The 18301-nt window shown below is 35.4% G+C and overlaps 1 protein-coding gene across 6 annotated transcripts in view; it reads left to right on the top strand.

Annotated features, from left to right (window-relative positions):
• Positions 1-17894, top strand: part of LRRFIP2 (LRR binding FLII interacting protein 2) — a 64868-nt gene extending 46974 nt beyond the window's left edge. For 4 of the 6 annotated variants that reach the window (XM_075143031.1, XM_075143033.1, XM_075143032.1 and 1 more), the window contains 8 exons: positions 3697-3867; positions 4571-4663; positions 10689-10821; positions 12175-12224; positions 13701-13821; positions 14863-14942; positions 16110-16214; positions 16980-17894. In XM_075143031.1, coding sequence (XP_074999132.1) covers positions 3697-3867; positions 4571-4663; positions 10689-10821; positions 12175-12224; positions 13701-13821; positions 14863-14942; positions 16110-16214; positions 16980-17090 — 864 coding nt within the window. In that variant the 3' untranslated portion in view covers positions 17091-17894. Of the gene's footprint in view, positions 1-3696; positions 3868-4570; positions 4664-6365; positions 6459-10337; positions 10440-10688; positions 10822-12174; positions 12225-13700; positions 13822-14862; positions 14943-16109; positions 16215-16979 lie in introns of all 6 variants that reach the window. The other 2 variants (XM_075143029.1, XM_075143034.1) reach the window with 2 other exon arrangements.
• The last annotated feature ends 407 nt before the right edge of the window (positions 17895-18301 follow it).

Below are 18301 nucleotides of genomic sequence, written 5' to 3'. Positions count from 1 at the left end.
TTCTATGTAAAAGTAGAGAGATCTTTCCATATTTGTTTTATATCCTTACAGAGACTGAATTTAATGAATGCTGCTTGTACTAGAGCATGTAACAGTGATGTATTTAACAGCTTCCTTGAATCTCCTTGATTAAACAACATACTAGATGGTATAGTAAAGAGAAAATACGTAATTTGAGCTGTTCAGTGTAGCAAAAATTATTTCCTCTTTAGAGGATAAGTAATTTTGAATCTGATAGCCATATGCTTAGATGAAGTGCGTCTTGTTTTAATCATATTGCCGTATGAATATTAAAAGGACTTCAAAGAGCAGTATATTACAAGATTATTAGACATAGCTATGATTGTACTAAATTTGAATAAAACATGAGATTGCTTCATATTTTCAGAATGGATCTAACTCTCACACTTGTATGTTTGCCAGCATCTCATGACTACTGTTCTGAATCATTACTAATGTGCTATTATTTATTGTAATCCTTACCGTTACCAAAGAGCACAGGTGTGCAATAGACAGTACGATCTTGATCTATGCTTGACTTACAAAATTTAATTGTATTTTTTGCTATTGTTAATACTGAATAATATGTTCCCAAGTTAATTTGCCTTCCATAGAGATTCTTTCAGGAACCTTTCTTTCTAATTAAGAAGGTATTGCCTTTTTCTCAACTTCTGCTTTAGCAGTTTTGTCTTGTGTATGTGAGAAGAGTTACTAGGATACCTGCTTTTACACTTCTTTTAAATGTTTTTTCAGTGGTTGAGCAACAATGATTTGTAATCACACTACCTTCATATCTCTGTGGTTGCCCATCCCTTGTGCTGCTAAGAGTGTGGTTTTTACCTGGCTACAAATCTGCTGGGTGTCAGCAGAATAAACTCTAATGTGGATACTTCTGATTTAGTTGCGTCTTCAAATCTTTTCATGTCTCAGTTTGATTCAGTTTTGTTGATTCCTTCTACATTCTCTTGCATCAACTAGAAAGGAATCCTTTTTCTTTCCTCACAATTTTTCTTTTATGCAGTTAACAGAGCACTCTCTTGATGTCTGCTGGGTTTAATCATCCTGTTCTAGTCAAGCAGGCTAATTTGCATAGCCCTTTGGCTTTACTGATAGAATTGTCGGTGGTATTTCTTCATAGCTTTAGGTTATGTGCAGAGCCTTATTATGCATTTTCATTCCAGTCTATTCCCACTGCTTCATCCTTAGGCATCCCATTGCCTCATTCAAGTGTTTCAGAAATTCTTCCAAACCCGTATTATTTCTCACCAAACTGGAAGATTACTGAAACTACATGGAATTCTTGAACCACAGGGAACATGCGTAATACTTTACTCAAAAAGAAGGAACAGTTCCAAAGAAGCCTTAGCAATGTTCCAGTTTTTTTAACTGGTCAGAGACTCGTAGGCATAGCTTGGTTTCTTTCTGGGAAGCAATTCTCACTCTTCTGTCTCAAAATCAATTTATTCCTTTTCCATAAGTGCAGACTTTTTCCCGCATTAACTTGTTGATTAATGACATTTTAAGCCAATCTTTTAAGCCCCAATCTAGTCACCTCTTTAAGGCTGGAGTCCTGGAGCACATGGCATACAATAAGAGGCGGAGACAACTGGATTTGATAAGTCTTTGGGGGGGTGAGCAGCAATATCATTGCTGTTTTCAGCTGCCTAATAGGAGGCCGTAGAGAAGACAGGGCAGACTCCTTTCAGAGGTGCACAGTGACAGGGCAAGATGCAACAGACAAAAGTTGCATTGTAAGGGCAGAAATTCCAATTAGACTTCAAGAAAAAGACTTTTCACAAAGAAGACAGTCAAACACTGGAACAGGTCGTCCAGCCAGGTTCTGCAGTCTACATCCCTGGAGATACTTAAAATGAACTAGAGATGAGCTGTGAGCAGCCTGATCTTAGTTGACTCTGTTTAATTAGGAGATTGGACCAGATGGCATCCAGAGATCTCTGCCAACCTAAATTACACTCACAGAAACAATCAAATTGGAATTTTTTCCTAGTTATACTTTTCGTTAAACTTAGTCCTTTTATGGGGAAATACAATAGCATTTATTTTAATCCTAATATTTTCCTTTTTTCCTCTAAATTGAATTATTCTTTGAAAGTCTTCGGAAGGTTTGCTGTCTCTGACATTTTGTTTTACTAATATTTACAAGATTTGTCATGTTTACACCATCACAAAAAATGTTTTTTGTAGTTTTAAGCTAAAATTTAATAATTACTTGAATGCACTTACATGTGTTCTTCATTTTTTCACTTTCTTTTATCTTATTGTTAATCTTCTTTGCTGTTTGCTATTTACTGCTTCCGAGATGATATTGGTACCTTTCTTATCTTTTCACTATTTATACAGTCTTGTCTCTTCTGATCTGTAGTCTCTCAGGATATGTCTTAAGTGGTTTTTTTTTCCTGGGGTTTCTAAAATAATGTTTTTCTCCAGCACAAAATTCCAGAATTTAGTGAATGGAACATAGAGATATAAATATATGTGATTATGATAAAACTATAAAAATTATAAAAGTTAAAATATGTACTTTAAGGACAGCTTTCTCAAAATGGAGATTTATAACGTGGAATGGGGTTTGGGGGGTTGAGTTTTTTAGGTTTTCTTAGGAAATTTAGATTGTTACCATGCTGTCCTCTAATATCTTAGTCCTTGGTCCTACTGTTCTGTTTTCTAGAAAATCCAAGCCTGGTGCCCTTCCTGGGCTTGTACTTCTACTGTCGTAATACAAATAATCAAACATGGAGGTTAGCTACCTATGCCTTCAAAGAACAGATTATGTGAAATACTAGGGGATTGGTAGTAGGGCACAGATCTACTTTGGAAAGGGAATATCATAATAGTTCTTCTTCAATTCTAAAATCAGGACTCTGAAACTCCATTTTTATATTTTTAAAAGCATGCATATTGAAATCATTGCATGTTTAAAAGTGTCTGGAGTGATAGTTGTTTGAATAGTTAACATTTGTTACAGTACTGAGAAAAAATAATAGGATAAAATCATTTTGGTATATGATCTGGTATATGAAATGTGAGAGAATTGGTTAAGAGGGTATATAGCAAGGCGTATGTGCACCTTCAGGTAGAGAATCAAGCATGTGAATCTTTACATGCAATTTTTTTTTTTAATCTTAGTAAGAAATAGACAAAATGTCTGCTTAAACAGAGAATCATTGTTACTTAAAAAGTATGACTACCTTAAAACTTTGAGATATAGAGCACTAATTAAATAATGAGCATTAAGTTAAAGCTACTTTTAGAGATATTTCTGTGATCTTTTTTAGTCAATTGTTTGAGTTTTCTCTGTCAGATTTGTTGCCTCATTCTGAAGTGTTTTCTTGTGCATGCACTGAAAATACAATAAAGTTGTGATATTACTTCTTCATCCCTGTGAGTTAAGTTGTGAAGGTAGCAGAGTAGAAAATGCAAGTGGAATATTATCTTGTAATTTTCATACTTTTGTAATGATAACTTTTCATTGCTGTTTAGGACTTAACCTGAATAATGGAAATTGAACTGTGACTTGGTATTTCTAAAGAGAAGACATGAATACTAATTCCAAAACAAAAATGGTTGCATAATTTTACTGTATAACAGATAGCACTCTTCAGCATTATGGTGGTATTTTAACATTATAACAATGCATCAAAAAGTTAGACTAATAAGCCTTTCTACTATCTATAGGATTCACTAGCTGAAGTTGAAGAGAAGTACAAGAAAGCTATGGTTTCCAATGCTCAACTAGACAATGAGAAAAACAACTTGGTTTACCAAGTGGATACTCTAAAGGACGTCATTGAGGAGAAAGAAGAACAGATAGCAGAGTTCTATAGGGAGAATGAAGAGAAGTCAAAGGTACTGGTTTTTAAGACTGTTTTTTTTCTAATTATAAAGATAAACCATAGAAGCCTAGACTACTTAGTAAGAACAGTGGAAAACTTTCGAATTAGTAGAAAAGTCTGTCTGTCTATCTCAGTGGCCAAAGATGTCTTGAGTGTTGTGTTTTGTTTTTTTTTTTAAAAAACCAACCATCCCGCCAAAAAAACCAAACCAACAAACCAACCATCCCCCCCAAAAAAAACCAAACCCAAAACACATCCCACCCCCATGCACTACCCTCCACCCCAATTAAATACAAATTAATTGCATTTAATTAATGCAATACACTAATGATAAAATATGCATTTGAATTGGCCATGTTCAGTCCCACTTTCTTGGAAAGGGAAGATCTGTGTGGCAACTTTTTCCAGCAATATTTAGATAAATTCAGCATCTGAGCTTTTCTTGTTAATTGTGCTTAAACCTTTATGGCATCTTTTCTCTCCACTCTAAATTTTATTAAATAAAATCTTCTGTATAGTAAGGATCTGGAGAACTTGCCTAAAACACTGATTCTGTGATTTTTAGCCACTTGGTAGGTAGAATTTCTCAAATTGTTGCAGTAATTTCTTAGGTAATGTTACGTTAAGTGCTATTACTAACTTTTTTAAACTTTATATTGAAAATGAGTGTCAAACCCAACATGAATAAAAATAAATCATGAATTTATTTAATATAGGAATTGGAAAGACAGAAACACACGTGCAGTGTTCTACAGCATAAGCTGGATGAACTTAAAGAGGGCCTTCGACAGAGAGATGAATTGATAGAGGTATGTTTATATGAGAGTGTATGATAGAACTTGCGCTTCGTGTTACTTGACATATGGTGTAAGATTTGAATGGGAACAGCCACCATACACAAAAAGAGCTTAAATATTATTTCGCATTTTTAAGAATTTTTCTTATGTTATCAATCTCTCTTAATTTATAAAGTTGAAAATGTCTCTGCAAGGTTTTCAAATGTGTAAAATCCTTAACTCCTGTGAGAAGCGTGGTTCTGTCATGGACTGCCTTGTATCTTTCCTTCCTTGTGAGGGCAAAACTAATGTTTGTATGGCCAAAATCTTCTTGCATAGCCAGAAGTTCTGATGCATGGATAATACCAAACGTTATTCTTTGCCTTTCCCAAAAGTTTCCTTTTCAGTTACTTAAGATTTTTGTAAGCATCAACCACTGAAGTTTGCAGTGGTGAATGTTTGTTTACTTACCAGTCAAGCATAAATAAAGCAACACTGGTCAGCATGTTATTGGGTCATAACCATGTTGCTGGGGGTGTGGTGTGTTATTTTCTTTTGCCCTCTCCCCCCTCTTCTTTTCCCCTCTCCCCCCTTTGATTTGTTTCCAGAACAAAAGTGCCCTAAAATCCTAGAGCTATTACTAGTCTTCATTTTAAAATGGTCCACAAAGATGTATATTGTCACAATATGCAGGTGTCTATTTCCCATTGATTCTGGTTCTAGCACTGTAAGTTGTAGTTCAATTAGTACTTCATTTTCCTGCTGCCTTTTAGTTTCAGTAAAAATTGATGATTTTAAGTGTATGGGTCAAAGTTTCCACTACCTGATTTTCAAAAGCTACGTAATACTGCATTTCATTGATTTCTTTCCCCATTAAGTTCTTGTGCTCTCCAGGAAGTAGTACAGTAACTCCAAAAGACTTCTGAAAAGTCCCAGATTGGTTATGATTACTGAGAAAATAATATGCTTCATGAACTGGAGTTGATATGACCTACTAGCAGAAGAAAAGGAGTAAGATTAGCCTAAGCAGCAGGATTTTGCAGATTAATGCTGACAAGCAAAAACTTGGCAAATTCTGGTTGTAGCTCTGTCACTTGCTCTGGATTCTCTTAGACTTCACTGTGAAGGAAAAAAACACTTTATACTTTCTTCTTCTTTGGTGGTGGTGTTTGTTTTTTTTGAAAAGTATGTGAACCAAGAATATACAATAGATTTGTCTGGAGTATTTGCTTTGGTAGAATGTAGCATATGCGTGTTGGATAGTCACCAAATGCATGCAGTCCCTTCAAAGATAAAGATAGTTTGCCCCATATTTACTATTTATTTGTGTAACTTCTCCAGTTATTAACACTAACGGGTAATTTAGTGGAAGCCATTTAGCTTTCTCCAGAAAGACCTTGTCTTCCATTCCCAGATGTAAAATCGAGTTCACTCTTTAGGAAGGCAAAAAATTATTTCTAGCTCTAAAAATTCTTATGTCATCTTCATACATAATTATATGAGCATAGCAAAGAACTTTAGTTATGTTTGCAGGGCAAACAGCAAAATGTTAAGGGAAATACTGTGTTACACTTGGTAGCACCCTTTTTCTTTAACTTCATGCTCATAAGCTCTTTGGTTGACTTTTACTATTTAATTTCCTTTATCTATTTGAATGTTTTTGGTTTTTGTTTTTCTTCCCCATTTCCTTACTTCTCTTTCCTCTTTTATTCTTCCCTCATCCTATTTACTACAGGAGAATCAACGCATGCAGCAGAATATAGACTCCATAACCAAAGTGGTGTTTGATCTCCAGGAGACAATTAATTGGAAAGATAAAAAAATAGGGGTATGAAATAAATATGGGGGGAAAGGTATTTTTTCATTTTAGAAGTAGATGGATGTCCCCCACCCCCCAAGGAATGCTGTGTACTCCAAAGAAATGAAGGCCATTCCCAATTTAAATATTTAAAACATTTTGCAGTCTTTCTTTTCTTTAGAAAATGAGCTCCACTTCATCTTTACTTGCATAATGATGAATAATACTAATTAAATCTATAACATAATAAACTGTTATGCATACAGTTTTATAATTTTTTACAAAATACTTTTTACCTGTAATCAGGGCTTGAAAAAGTCAAAATTTCCTTATTCTTAACAAACATAAAAATTATTGCCTGGGTCTGTATTGATCCATAGTGACATAGCAATAATATAATTTTATACAGATTTGAAATTATTTTTAAAGCTTTTAATCTCCTTAGAGGCAAACACAATTTTCAAAACTTGAACAGTTTAAACCTTGCCTGCCATTTGGCTCCTGCCTCTGTTGTCATCTTAACAATTTGCATAACAATTAGTGGATTTTAAAATGGTCTGCTCTCCACTACCTGGGATAAGAGAGACAAAATACCCCAAATAATGGAAAACCTAGGGAACTGCAGGAGCTAAGGGTCAAAATGTAGAGAAGCCTCAGTGAATATTTCCAGATTATCCTTGCATTTGGCATACCTAGTGCTAAGAAATACGATCTTGAATTGACTTCTGCACGTACACTTGCACATTCCTGTATTGCACTTCTGATCCTTCTAGGGCTGGTTAGGTTCGATCCAACACTGAACCAAGATGATTTTGTGGTACCACAAACAAAATACCAGAGTTGCCAACTATTGGAATTGAGAGTTGGAATCAAAACAGTGATTGCATGGGACCTTTTGAGGAGCATCTGTAGGGCTCCTGTGTAGAAAGGAAGATGATATGGGAAGAACTGAGTTGATACACACTACGCAGCTAATGTAGGTTAAGCAGAGTTTGTCAGCTTTGCTTCTGGGCAGCACAGAAGTGGTAAATCTGTCTCGGAGTCAGCCTAATCCTTGGTGATAACTACATGGCTCCGAACTTGTGGCTGTTCTAGGCTGTGAGTAGATTGCCTGGTGGTTAGAGAGAGTTAGCTGGGTAGTCTTTAGAAAGGAATCGTCTGCCTTTTAGTAATTCTAGGGTCATTTCTCTCTAACTAAATGAATTTTACACCAGATTTTGACAGATTTCTTTGAAAATTGCTGTATTTGCTGGAGTTCAATTCATTTTGAAAAGTTCTCTTTTAACTGGTGGTGCCCAGTTAAAAAAAGCCCTGTTATACTGTCTTTGTTCAGTCCATATTTATTTCATGTTTGTCCTTCAATCCATATTGCAATCCTCTCTTCCATCATAAAATAATATTTTAAGTTTTCTTCTGAACGCTCTTCTGAAAGGTTTTTTTTATCTTCAATTAACCATACTTACTCTTTACCTTTGTGTACTGGACTGTCCCAATTTGTGCAATTTTTTTGTGCAAGCACTTTTTTCTCTTTCAAATACATTGCTAGAGTTAGTATAGAGCATATCATCTATCTAATGTTCAAAAAACTAGCTACCAGCCAGACTGACAAGAAAGGTATTTTTTCCTTTAGCCAAAATTTTCCTGCCAGTTTCTGTGTTCTTGTAAACACCATAAATGGAATTCTTTCTAGTTTTTATTTTTTTTACCATCTTGAAATTGAAATTTCTTAGTTCTTAAAATGTAAACAATGCTGCTGTCTTTTCTTTTTCACTTCTGTTATCTAAAAACATTTACATATTTTTCTTAGCTCATGGTTTTTTAAGTCTTTCTCCCCAGTACTCAGTATTTTTTCTAATTTTCACTCTATTCCAGCTTCAGAAGTCTGTTGGAAGCTTCACAGAGGAGTAGTTTATAATTAGAATTGTAACCTAGTTTTACAATGTATGCAAGACTGGTGCTGCCTCAGAGGAAGAAAGGGAGGCAAGCAGAATAGAGATAGCATGGGTCTGTTTTACACCTCCCTTCTTATATTGTCCTGTTCCTGCAAAGTGATTGAAATTTGCAGTTGTATTTTGACACTGAACTGTAACTTCCAGGTTACATTCCTGAAATATACAGCTATCTTACTGTTTGGCTCCAAATTGTACATGCATTGCCAGTTTGAAATTAGCAATGGCGTGTCTGAGTTTAATATAGATTTCGTGAAGGTTTTTGGAACATTTAGAAAACAGGATCCCAGACAAATCTGCTTTCTGCCAAGTGATCATATTTTAATCATACTGGTATTTTAAAACATGCCTGCAGAGCTTAGTTGACCTGATTTTTATTCCCCATCCCATGTAGAAGAATTGCAGGAGTGGATTTAGTACAAAATCCATGTCATGTATCAGAACCCCTGAGCATACAAACACTAGCAGTTTTACTAAAGTTTTTCAATATTGAATAATGATTACTAATCTCTCCATAGGTAGACATACATGGTTATATCAGTTTCACTTCCTTCCCCATCAAAATTTTCTGATTTCCAACACTTTTACATAGGGAGTGAGGACAGAAAGGATGTTTTGGGAAATGTCAGCAGCATCACAGGGCACTGCCAAGCACACAGAGGATCTGTGTCTGCAGTGTGATTCTGGGCCTTTGTGCCAATTCTCTCAAGTGGGTGAGCTTACTTCTCCCTCTATCTCTGCTGCTGTTCTTCAAAAATGGAAAAGCTGTGTTATCTTTAAATGGAACACAAAATGTAAAGATTAAGGTCCTTCAGACTGTTTATAATGTAGTTAGAGAACTAGTATGTGTTAGGAAATAAAAAGACATTTTATGAGTTCTTAAACTATGATGTGACAGCTAATGCTTTCACACATGTTGAATTACCTATATTTTAAATGTTACATTTACATACTAATAAATGAAGTGCAACAAGCACTTAAATTTTTCTGTTGAAATTGAGTAATGCATTAAAACATTGCTCTAGTATTCACATTCTAGATGATTATTAAAATTCAGCATACTGCAATTGTTATGTGGAGTGATTGTAATACAAAGGTATACACCTTCATTTCTTTCTTCGTATCAGTCCATTCCTAAACATTCATGCATGATTCAAGGTTTAGTTGGATAACTTGGCAAAATGTGTGTACACTTTTGCAGTTGCTGTATGGTCAGGATTATTTATAATGCATGCAGTATTGAATTTGTATGGAATACTGGGATTCTGCCCAGTCAAGTGGAAATGTCTGATTAACTGCCAGGTAACATAGTTCCAGCATAGGTAGGCAAACCCATCTACATCCATATTGCACTTTTAGCTGTAATCCTTTCTTGTGCTAAAATAGTGCTGCTAGTGTTTCCTGCTTTTTTTCCCTCTAAAACTGTTGCTTTGGTTTTAGTAAAGGGTGGTTGTAATTCTTAAGCAGTAGTAAATAAACTACTATTTGTAACTGGATGACAGGCTTACATATCCAGGGTCTTTTATGAGGTAAAATTTCTACTTCTGTACCTTGTAAAAGGTAGGGAAATTAGTTCAATGAACGTAATGTTTTAGGATCTTTGCCAGTTGAGTTCCAGCAAATTTTAATTCTGGCCACAGAGTTGCCTGTATTAAGAAGAATCACTTACTCTTTTGCTATTCAGTTTAGTTTATCAAAATCTATCAAAAATAGAATCCACTAAATAAAAATCTCTCACTCGCCTGGGAAAAAACTATGTCATGACAAACATGCAGTAATGAGGCGAGATATGTGACTTGTAAAAGGTAGTTATCAGAGTATGTTTATATATATTAAATACCCCTTTTAATTTCTTTACTTTTATTGAGCTCTTTGTATTTACTTGTAGAAAATCTCTCTGCTATCTGTCATATGCTTTTTCTCTGTGCCATTCTTTTTCTTGCTATCTGCCTGAACCCAGGCCCTAGAAAGACAGAAAGATTACTTTGACTGCATTAAGAATGAGCGAGATGAGCTCAGAGAGGAGTTGGCTGACCTGAAGGAAACAATGAAGAGAGGAGAGGTATGTTGGTAGTAATTACTTTACAGTTAACAGAAATCCAGGAATGGGGCATGAAATCAAGGTCAATGAAAAAGAGGAAGAATGGTTACTATTCTTGTGCAGTCTCAAAACGTGACCTTAGGGTAGGATAAATGGCGCATTTTGTTGTAATTGTTTCGATCAACTTGAAAAGCTTTTTAAAAACTTTTCTGTCCAATTATATTTTAGGACGGCTGTATGACTAGTGGTTTTTTTCTTTTGTATTTTTAGAAACATGGATTAGTTATAATTCCAGACGGCACACCAAATGGTGATGTAAACCATGAATCAGTGGTTGGTGCAATAACAGTTGTATCACAAGAAGCTGCGCAAGTCTTGGAATCTGCAGGAGAAGGACCACTAGGTAAAAATATCCTAATGTACTTTATAGAGCATTTGAAGTCTTTGTTTCCCTCCTGTTCAGTGGTTGAGATTTACAGCCACAAAAAGATACCTATGATGCTTCTGGAATCCATGCTTACACAACTTTCAAGATTGTCTTTTTTTTTTACGCTGAGTAAAAAGACAGATGTATCTTTTGAGTAAAAAGAATAATAGTATGTGCTTGGATGTTTGTAACTGATTAGATCTCTTGGTCCAGTTTCTGTTTTATTACTGGAAAAAAAAATCTTGCCTAAAAGTGTAGTCTTTTGGATTAGCATGCTTTCCGTTGTGTTTCATGAAAAAAATTTCTTTAAAAGTATGTATAATCAACGAAAGAACTTCTGTTATAGAAAAAAATGCATTATATATTCTTTCCCCTTCCTTGAAATACTTTGCCTTTATTAGTGTAAAGCAAGTGCAGTTTTTCATCACATTAATTAGGGAGGAAAAAAAGTTTTAAAAACATTCAAAAAATGACACAGACAACAGAAAGATACAGGTTTTGGGGGCCTTTATTTTAACTTGCTTTTATCCTTAGGTTGAACAAGTTATTGTATGCATAGTCAATCCACTGTTGTAAAACTCTGTTGGTTAACATGCAAAGAAACATCTCTATACACTTGCATTATATTTGTACATAATATATAATAATAGTTACATATTTTTGTTTTGACAGATATCAGACTAGATGCATGTTTCTGCTGTGGCTCCATCATAGTGAAATACAGCTGTCTTTATGCTTTGTTACTGTCAAAATTACAATTTCCAAGGGAGTTGCTCTAATCTTAGCACGGTGTTGCTTGACAGACTGTTTTGTAGCCATTACTGATCTTCTGACTGATTAGAGATATTGCAACATTCCTGTGGGTCCTTTCCCAAGTACTTTTTTTGTGATTTGAGAACACTTTCTAAACATGTGGGGAAGCTTAATGCCTTCTCTGAAGAGACAGCAATCTTTAAGAATAAGACAGGGAAAAGAGTATACAATCAGAAGAAGATTTTGTTGGAACTGGCTGTTCTAAATATTAAAACAAAACTGTGTTTAATTATTAAAAAAATCCTCAGTTAATTTACTTTGAAGAATTACTAAACTCAGAGGTCTTGCTTTTAAAATTTATACTAATAAACAGTGTGAATGAAATATTTTTCCCTTTATTCTGCTATTAACTGAAGGCTGGTATGTTGTTATTAGTGAGATATCAAAGTTTTATGCTCCCAGTGCTATTAGCTTTAAGTTTGAACAGCATTTTATTTGAAAATGAACAAAAAGTTATGAAAAGTATGTTCTTAGTTACAGATTTCTCTGGGTTTTAATTGGGTTCTTTGGTTTTAGATGTCCGGCTACGAAAACTGGCTGGAGAAAAGGAGGAATTATTGTCCCAGGTAAAATAAGCTATTCTTTTCAGAAATAGACCTTTGTGTATCCTTTTGCAGACTATTAATATATTAGCAATAAACAAATATTAAACACCAAAGGTGCTTAATCAAATACTTAAGCACTGAAGCAAAATAAAATAGTCAACTTCTTACCTGGCTGGCTACCAGGAATTATCATCTCCTCTCACTAGTGTCCTTATCCATGTGACTTTGATCTTGGTTGGTAAACAACCCTCATTTCACTAACTGGTTAGCTGAAATCTAACTTGCTGCTGACTCTACTATTATGCATGTACTTAAAGTTGTTCATTCTTTTATTTTATCTTATGTGGAAATACTAATGTGAGTAAAATGACATTCTCATAAGCTCAAGTGGCACTTTCTTCCAAATTGCTAAGTGGTGCTTTTTCTTTGATCATTTCCGTTACTGAAATAGAAAATTAATATTATCAAAGTAGTTGTATTTTAATACAGTTCAGTATTGAGAAGAGAGGACTCAAGAAAACATATAGCCATTGAACAATTGTTAAGAATACCATAGTTTTTGTGCTTCTAGTTGAACACATTGCAAATTTAATGTGATGTTGTCAACATTTGTTTTTGCTGGGAATGTACCTTAATTTTAGTATAGATACTTGGTTTAGAATGCCAATAAGTTCTAATATTGAATCAAGGCTATTAAATATAAGTAATAAATGTAAGTATATAAAGATGTATATGCATATTTATCACCATATAATTGTAAAAATCATTGTTAAAATATTTTATTTATATCATGAATGGGAGTTTTGCAAGTATAACTCCTATACCACTAATCTGTAGGGCAGTATTTTGATAAGAGAGTCAAAAAAGTAGCTCCCACATCTTTCATAAACCCCAGATACAGAGGACATAGCCGAGGGATCTATGTTCTCTGACTACTGGAAAAATCCCGAGACAGCTGCTGTAGCATAAAATGGAACCATTTAAGACTGATGTGCACTACAGACTTGCCTAGGACCTTTGCTTCCAGGTGGAGTAAAAGAGAGGACCCCAAAAAAGCTGTGGATTATTCTTTCTGTAAACTCACCAGGATATTGTTCGTTATCTTCATATGTGTTTGGAGTGTAAAAGGTATACAGTAGAAGAAACGCACAAACAGAGTTTAGTGCCGCTTCCTCCTCTGGAAAGGCAGCTCTGTTAGTTACTGGATGCCCCTGCATTGCACAGAGATCCCTGCAGCACTGACCAAGCTGGTGGGTTTGGATTGTGCATTGACATGCAGAGGGCACTCGCCCAGCAATGGGGATGGGGGACTGCAGCCACAGGCCTCAGGGGCCGGCTTCCCTGCCTCCCCTGCGTGACTCTGCTGCTCCTGCTTACAGAACCATCTCAGTCAGTGGCATCTCAGCACTGCTTTGCCTTCTTCCCATTGAATGTTTAGATACACAACTACTGAAGTTCTGGGAGTCTCTTTTTCACAAAAACCCACTTCTTTTTCAGGTTAGAAAACTGAAGATGCAGTTGGAAGAAGAACGACAGAAATATTCTAAAAGTGATGGCATGAATCCAGATATCATAGGCTTAGAGAACGGTTCTGACTTGCAGCTAATTGAAATGCAGAGTAGGTATATGGTTACTGTTCAGAGGTATTCTTACTGGGGAGAGGAAACAGACTCTTGCAACTCCTTTTTCTATATTGTTGTACAGTGGTAGTATTGTGAATGAATATATCGTTGAGCAGCTAGTTTTTTGTTGATATATCTCCTTGCAGGAAACTTCTCACTGCAGAATAGCTTAAAAATCTGGCTCTTCCCAGGATGGTGTTATTCAACACCGAAGTTATTTTTCAGTTGATGACCTTGCCTAGAATGGGTGCCACTACTTGAACAATTTCAATTTTTAGATCATAGAATTTCAGCTTAGATATTTTGTTAATATATTCTACCTGATTTTTTTATTTTCTTGAATCTTTGATACAGAAACTTAATCTCAAAAACCATTATTCTCTGAAGCAAAACATGAAAAGTTATTAAAATTTAACACAATATTCAGTGTTGCTTCAAAGAAGCAGTAAGCTACTTTCCATTTCAAGCAAGCTATTTCTTCAGCTGAAAACTTTACTTGTTTGACAGATTGTCATTTAATATCCTTGTGGCAATGAACATGAACAGAGCACTGGCACGTCAGGGCTAAAATATAACACCAAAATAATTTGCAAAGCTCCTTAGTTTGTCAGGCAGGTTCAAGCCTTGTGCTCCTTATCATTCAAATGTTACTACAGATGTCTACACTAAATGCTGCTGGTATTATGTCTGTTGTGATTTAACCCATTTTGCAGTGTATGTTGGTTATTGTGTTGATTCTCTTTTTTGAGAGATGAGTTTTCTGATTTAAATATGTATTTTAAAAGGTGTGTATCTCATTTATACATCTGAGATTTAATGCACACCTTACAGAGACAGTAGTTGTGTTCTCTAAATAACAGGAAAAGTATTTCCATTTCATACTCTCAAAAAAGATTTCTGAAAGAACACTTACTGCTTTATAATCCTGCATACGGGCTTCTCAATAAAATGGTCTTTTAAATGAATTTTAATTAAAAGAGAAACTGCCAGTTTAGAGAATTGCTTTGAGTAATATATTCATGTCAATTTTTGTCTAGGGGATGCCAACAGACAAATTAGTGAATACAAATTTAAGCTCTCAAAAGCCGAACAAGATATAACTACCTTGGAACAAAATGTAAGTGTGTCTTTCTTTGTATTTATTGTTATCATTACACTTGCTCTGCACACTTTTACAGTACTTTTTTCAACAAAAACTATGAAAACATATTTCATCATTTGATTTACTGTTTGTTCTTTGTTTGTTCTTCAGTTTGCACAAAATGGCACTACATTTGTATTTTTGCATATTTCCTGCAATTCAATACCTGTACATAGTCTAACCATAAGAGAAAATAATCTGGAGTTAATTTACTAAAATGTGAACGTACAGCAGAGGAACTGAAGCTACTAGTTCAAGAAAATCAGTTTATGTAGTTTAATTACTTGTAAGAAATTTGTATAGACTGTGGAAGGTACATGATTTACTCTGAAATTCAAGAGTTTGTTTTTATAGATTATATATATATATCACACTGATTTGCTCACACTTTGTGATTGTAAGTCAGTAACATGGTATTATAATTCAGCATCTTTGTAGATCACCTAAAAATCACATCAAGGATTATAATTTGAATGAGATGCATAGTTGGTCTCTCTTGCACAGCAACAGGCTACTAGCCCGTTGTATGGATTTGGGGGTAGCAGGGAGCTATAAATATAATAATGCAGAAAGTGGACTTTAACACCTGCAGATTGCAATCAGGATTTGTCTCAAGACCCCTCTTTACTGCTGAACTCTGTGCTTGAGCTCAGGACCTCTTGCATCATGTCCTGGTAACTTACAGTCTCCTTTCTACCTTGCACCTTTTCATATGGTCTCTGCTTTTCAACTTTCCAGCTTTTTTTAATCCCATGTGTTCCCCAATTCTTGATTTCTGCCCCCCCGCTGTCTCTCTCTGCTTAGTTCTTTAACCTTCTGTATCTTCTCAGCTGTGTCCTATACTACATGTTCTCTACGGTTTCCTGTGACCCTTGCCAGGGAGGGACAGGCAGTGAAGGGTGTTCCAAGTTTCTGCCCACAATTTATTTTACTGTTTTATTAGTTCTTTTAAACATTCTCTTTGCAATTATGGCTGCTGCTAACACAATTAAACCTCCTCTTTCCAGAGGGAGATACTATGGATGATTCACAGGATGCCTTGTGTTATGGTTGCTTTTCAGATAGGGAAGCACAGGTGGTGGCAGGTGAGCTTAGGGTGGAACACCTGAGTAATCGTTCCTTTTTTCTGGTTTGGATTTTCAGATTGGACGACTTGAGGGGCAGGTTGCAAGGTATAAAAATGCAGCAGAAAATGCAGAAAAAGTAGAAGATGAACTCAAAGCTGAAAAGAGGAAGCTTCAGCGAGAGGTAATTGACTTGACTTCCTTTATAGCTGTATGCTCCTTTCAGTCTTGAACTGCTCTGTCCTTTGCCTCCAAGCTCTGTGTTTTTGTAATCTTTGCTTACAGCTTTTAAGTGTTTTTTGAGGAGGCCTCCGAGTCTGTCACTGTTGCATTCAGAAGATAACTGTAGTACATAAAAGGAATACTAATTACAGTTCAATACAGTACTTCCTTGAAAGGAAGGATCTCAAGTTGTCCTTTCTTCTAAATGTGGTAACTTGTACTATTTTAAACTAATCCTTCTATAAAAATTGCAGGGAAGTTGAATGCTCCCTATGTCAAGTGCCAGCCTGGGAAGTTTCCAGCATGCACCTCACAGGGGGCTGGGAAGAAGCTGCATTTAACTGAGCTGTTGATCATGCTTGCTTAAGAGCTGCTGCATGACTAGCATGATGCCAGCTACCCACGGGCATATATATCTATCAGCAAGTAACAATGGTGGAGAGGATTTTACCTTTAAGGAGCATGTAATAGGAAGTTGCAGGCATCTAGTTCTTTTGGAATGAGTATATGTTTCATGTTTCAATTGCTTCCCAATTATTATTTTTTTAAGAGTTGAATTCCAGTTCATCTGACTGCAATAATGAAAGTGTTGTGTCTTAACTTATGTGGCACTCTATAAAGCATATAATACTTGTATTCCTGATTTAATTTCCTCTGTCAAAGCTTAGGAATAGCAGAAAGTCCAAGAAAACTTAAAGCGATGATAACTTTTGCTTTCATTTTATAGTTAAGAACAGCGCTGGATAAGATAGAAGAGATGGAAATGACCAATAGCCACTTAATGAAAAGGCTGGAGAAGATGAAGGCAAATAGGACTGCGCTTTTATCTCAACAGTGAAGTGGAAATTGAAAATATGATGCACTGCTCCTTGAATAACTAGCCCCTAGCTTGTTTTTAAATACAGACTTTCATTGGCACAAACTATTTGAACACTGAGCTGTTCATTGGTGTGTTAGTTTCATAATTAAATGGCATACTTCTTTTTGTAACTTATGAGAGAATGAAATGTAGTTTGAATTCCCATGTGAATGACAGCAATTTTTCTATAGTGTTTGATTCTAGAGTCAGAGCTGGAGCACAATGCTGTATGTTCAACTTAGCGATAGAAAATGTTTTTACAACTGTGGAATCAAGTTTACTCACGATCTCTTTTGGCTGCTTTAATGATGCTTGATGCTCGGAGACAGCTGCATGAATTCAAGAAGACACTGTATTACTGTATTATAAACTAACATATATTTGCTCAAGACATCACACAGCACAAGTGCCTTTTATCTGGTGCAATTTAGACTTCATTGTTGAAATAACCTTTGAAATCAGATAACATTTTATTTTAAGATACATTTGGGGTATTCACTAAACTTTATACATTTTGAAAATGCATTTTTGTAAAATATTTAAATTTGTAAGAAAAAAGTAGGGACTGTATATAAAAATCTGCTTTTTTGCATGGGCACATCTGAGTTCCAGATAATTTTGTCAAAAACTAGCCCCTGATGCTCTTAGTGTTAAGAGTGCAGATTTAAAAACTTCTGTTGTACACCATCAAAGTATATGTCATCTGCTGCTTAAGTGTGAATTGAAATTTTAGGGTGGGAGGAAGGGGTGGGAAATGTTTATTAAATGGACACTTTACTGACCAAAACCAGATGTTTTGTGTTTTCTTTTAAATACTCAGATACCAGCAGGACAGAGCAAAATCTTTGCAGAATAGTAAATTTTGATCTCCATATTCTTGAAAAGTATCTTTTTGGCCTTGAAATAGTGAGTTTGAATTTTTTTCTGATTTCTTATTCTGGTCTGCTACTCTTTGACAGTACTGCCATGGAGGAAAGGGGCAGTACAAGGAAGAAGGTGCTTTCTGGAACGGTGTGGTTTTTGTCTGTAGCCTACTCTCTATAGACAGTGAATGCTATTAAGAACTTCCACTCTTTTCAAGCTGTCACATCACAGGTGGAAAACGAGCAGCACCTGCAGTGGCAATTCTGAAGTATTTGAACTGGCAGTGCCCCTGTGTCGGACTTTGCTTGAAGCCAGCAGGAGCCCAA

The sequence above is a fragment of the Calonectris borealis genome, chromosome 2 (genome assembly GCF_964195595.1).
Source record: "Calonectris borealis chromosome 2, bCalBor7.hap1.2, whole genome shotgun sequence".
NCBI classification, from domain to species: Eukaryota; Metazoa; Chordata; class Aves; order Procellariiformes; family Procellariidae; genus Calonectris; species Calonectris borealis.
Note: the sequence above shows the minus strand (reverse complement) of the source record. Positions and strands in the feature narration are given on the sequence as shown.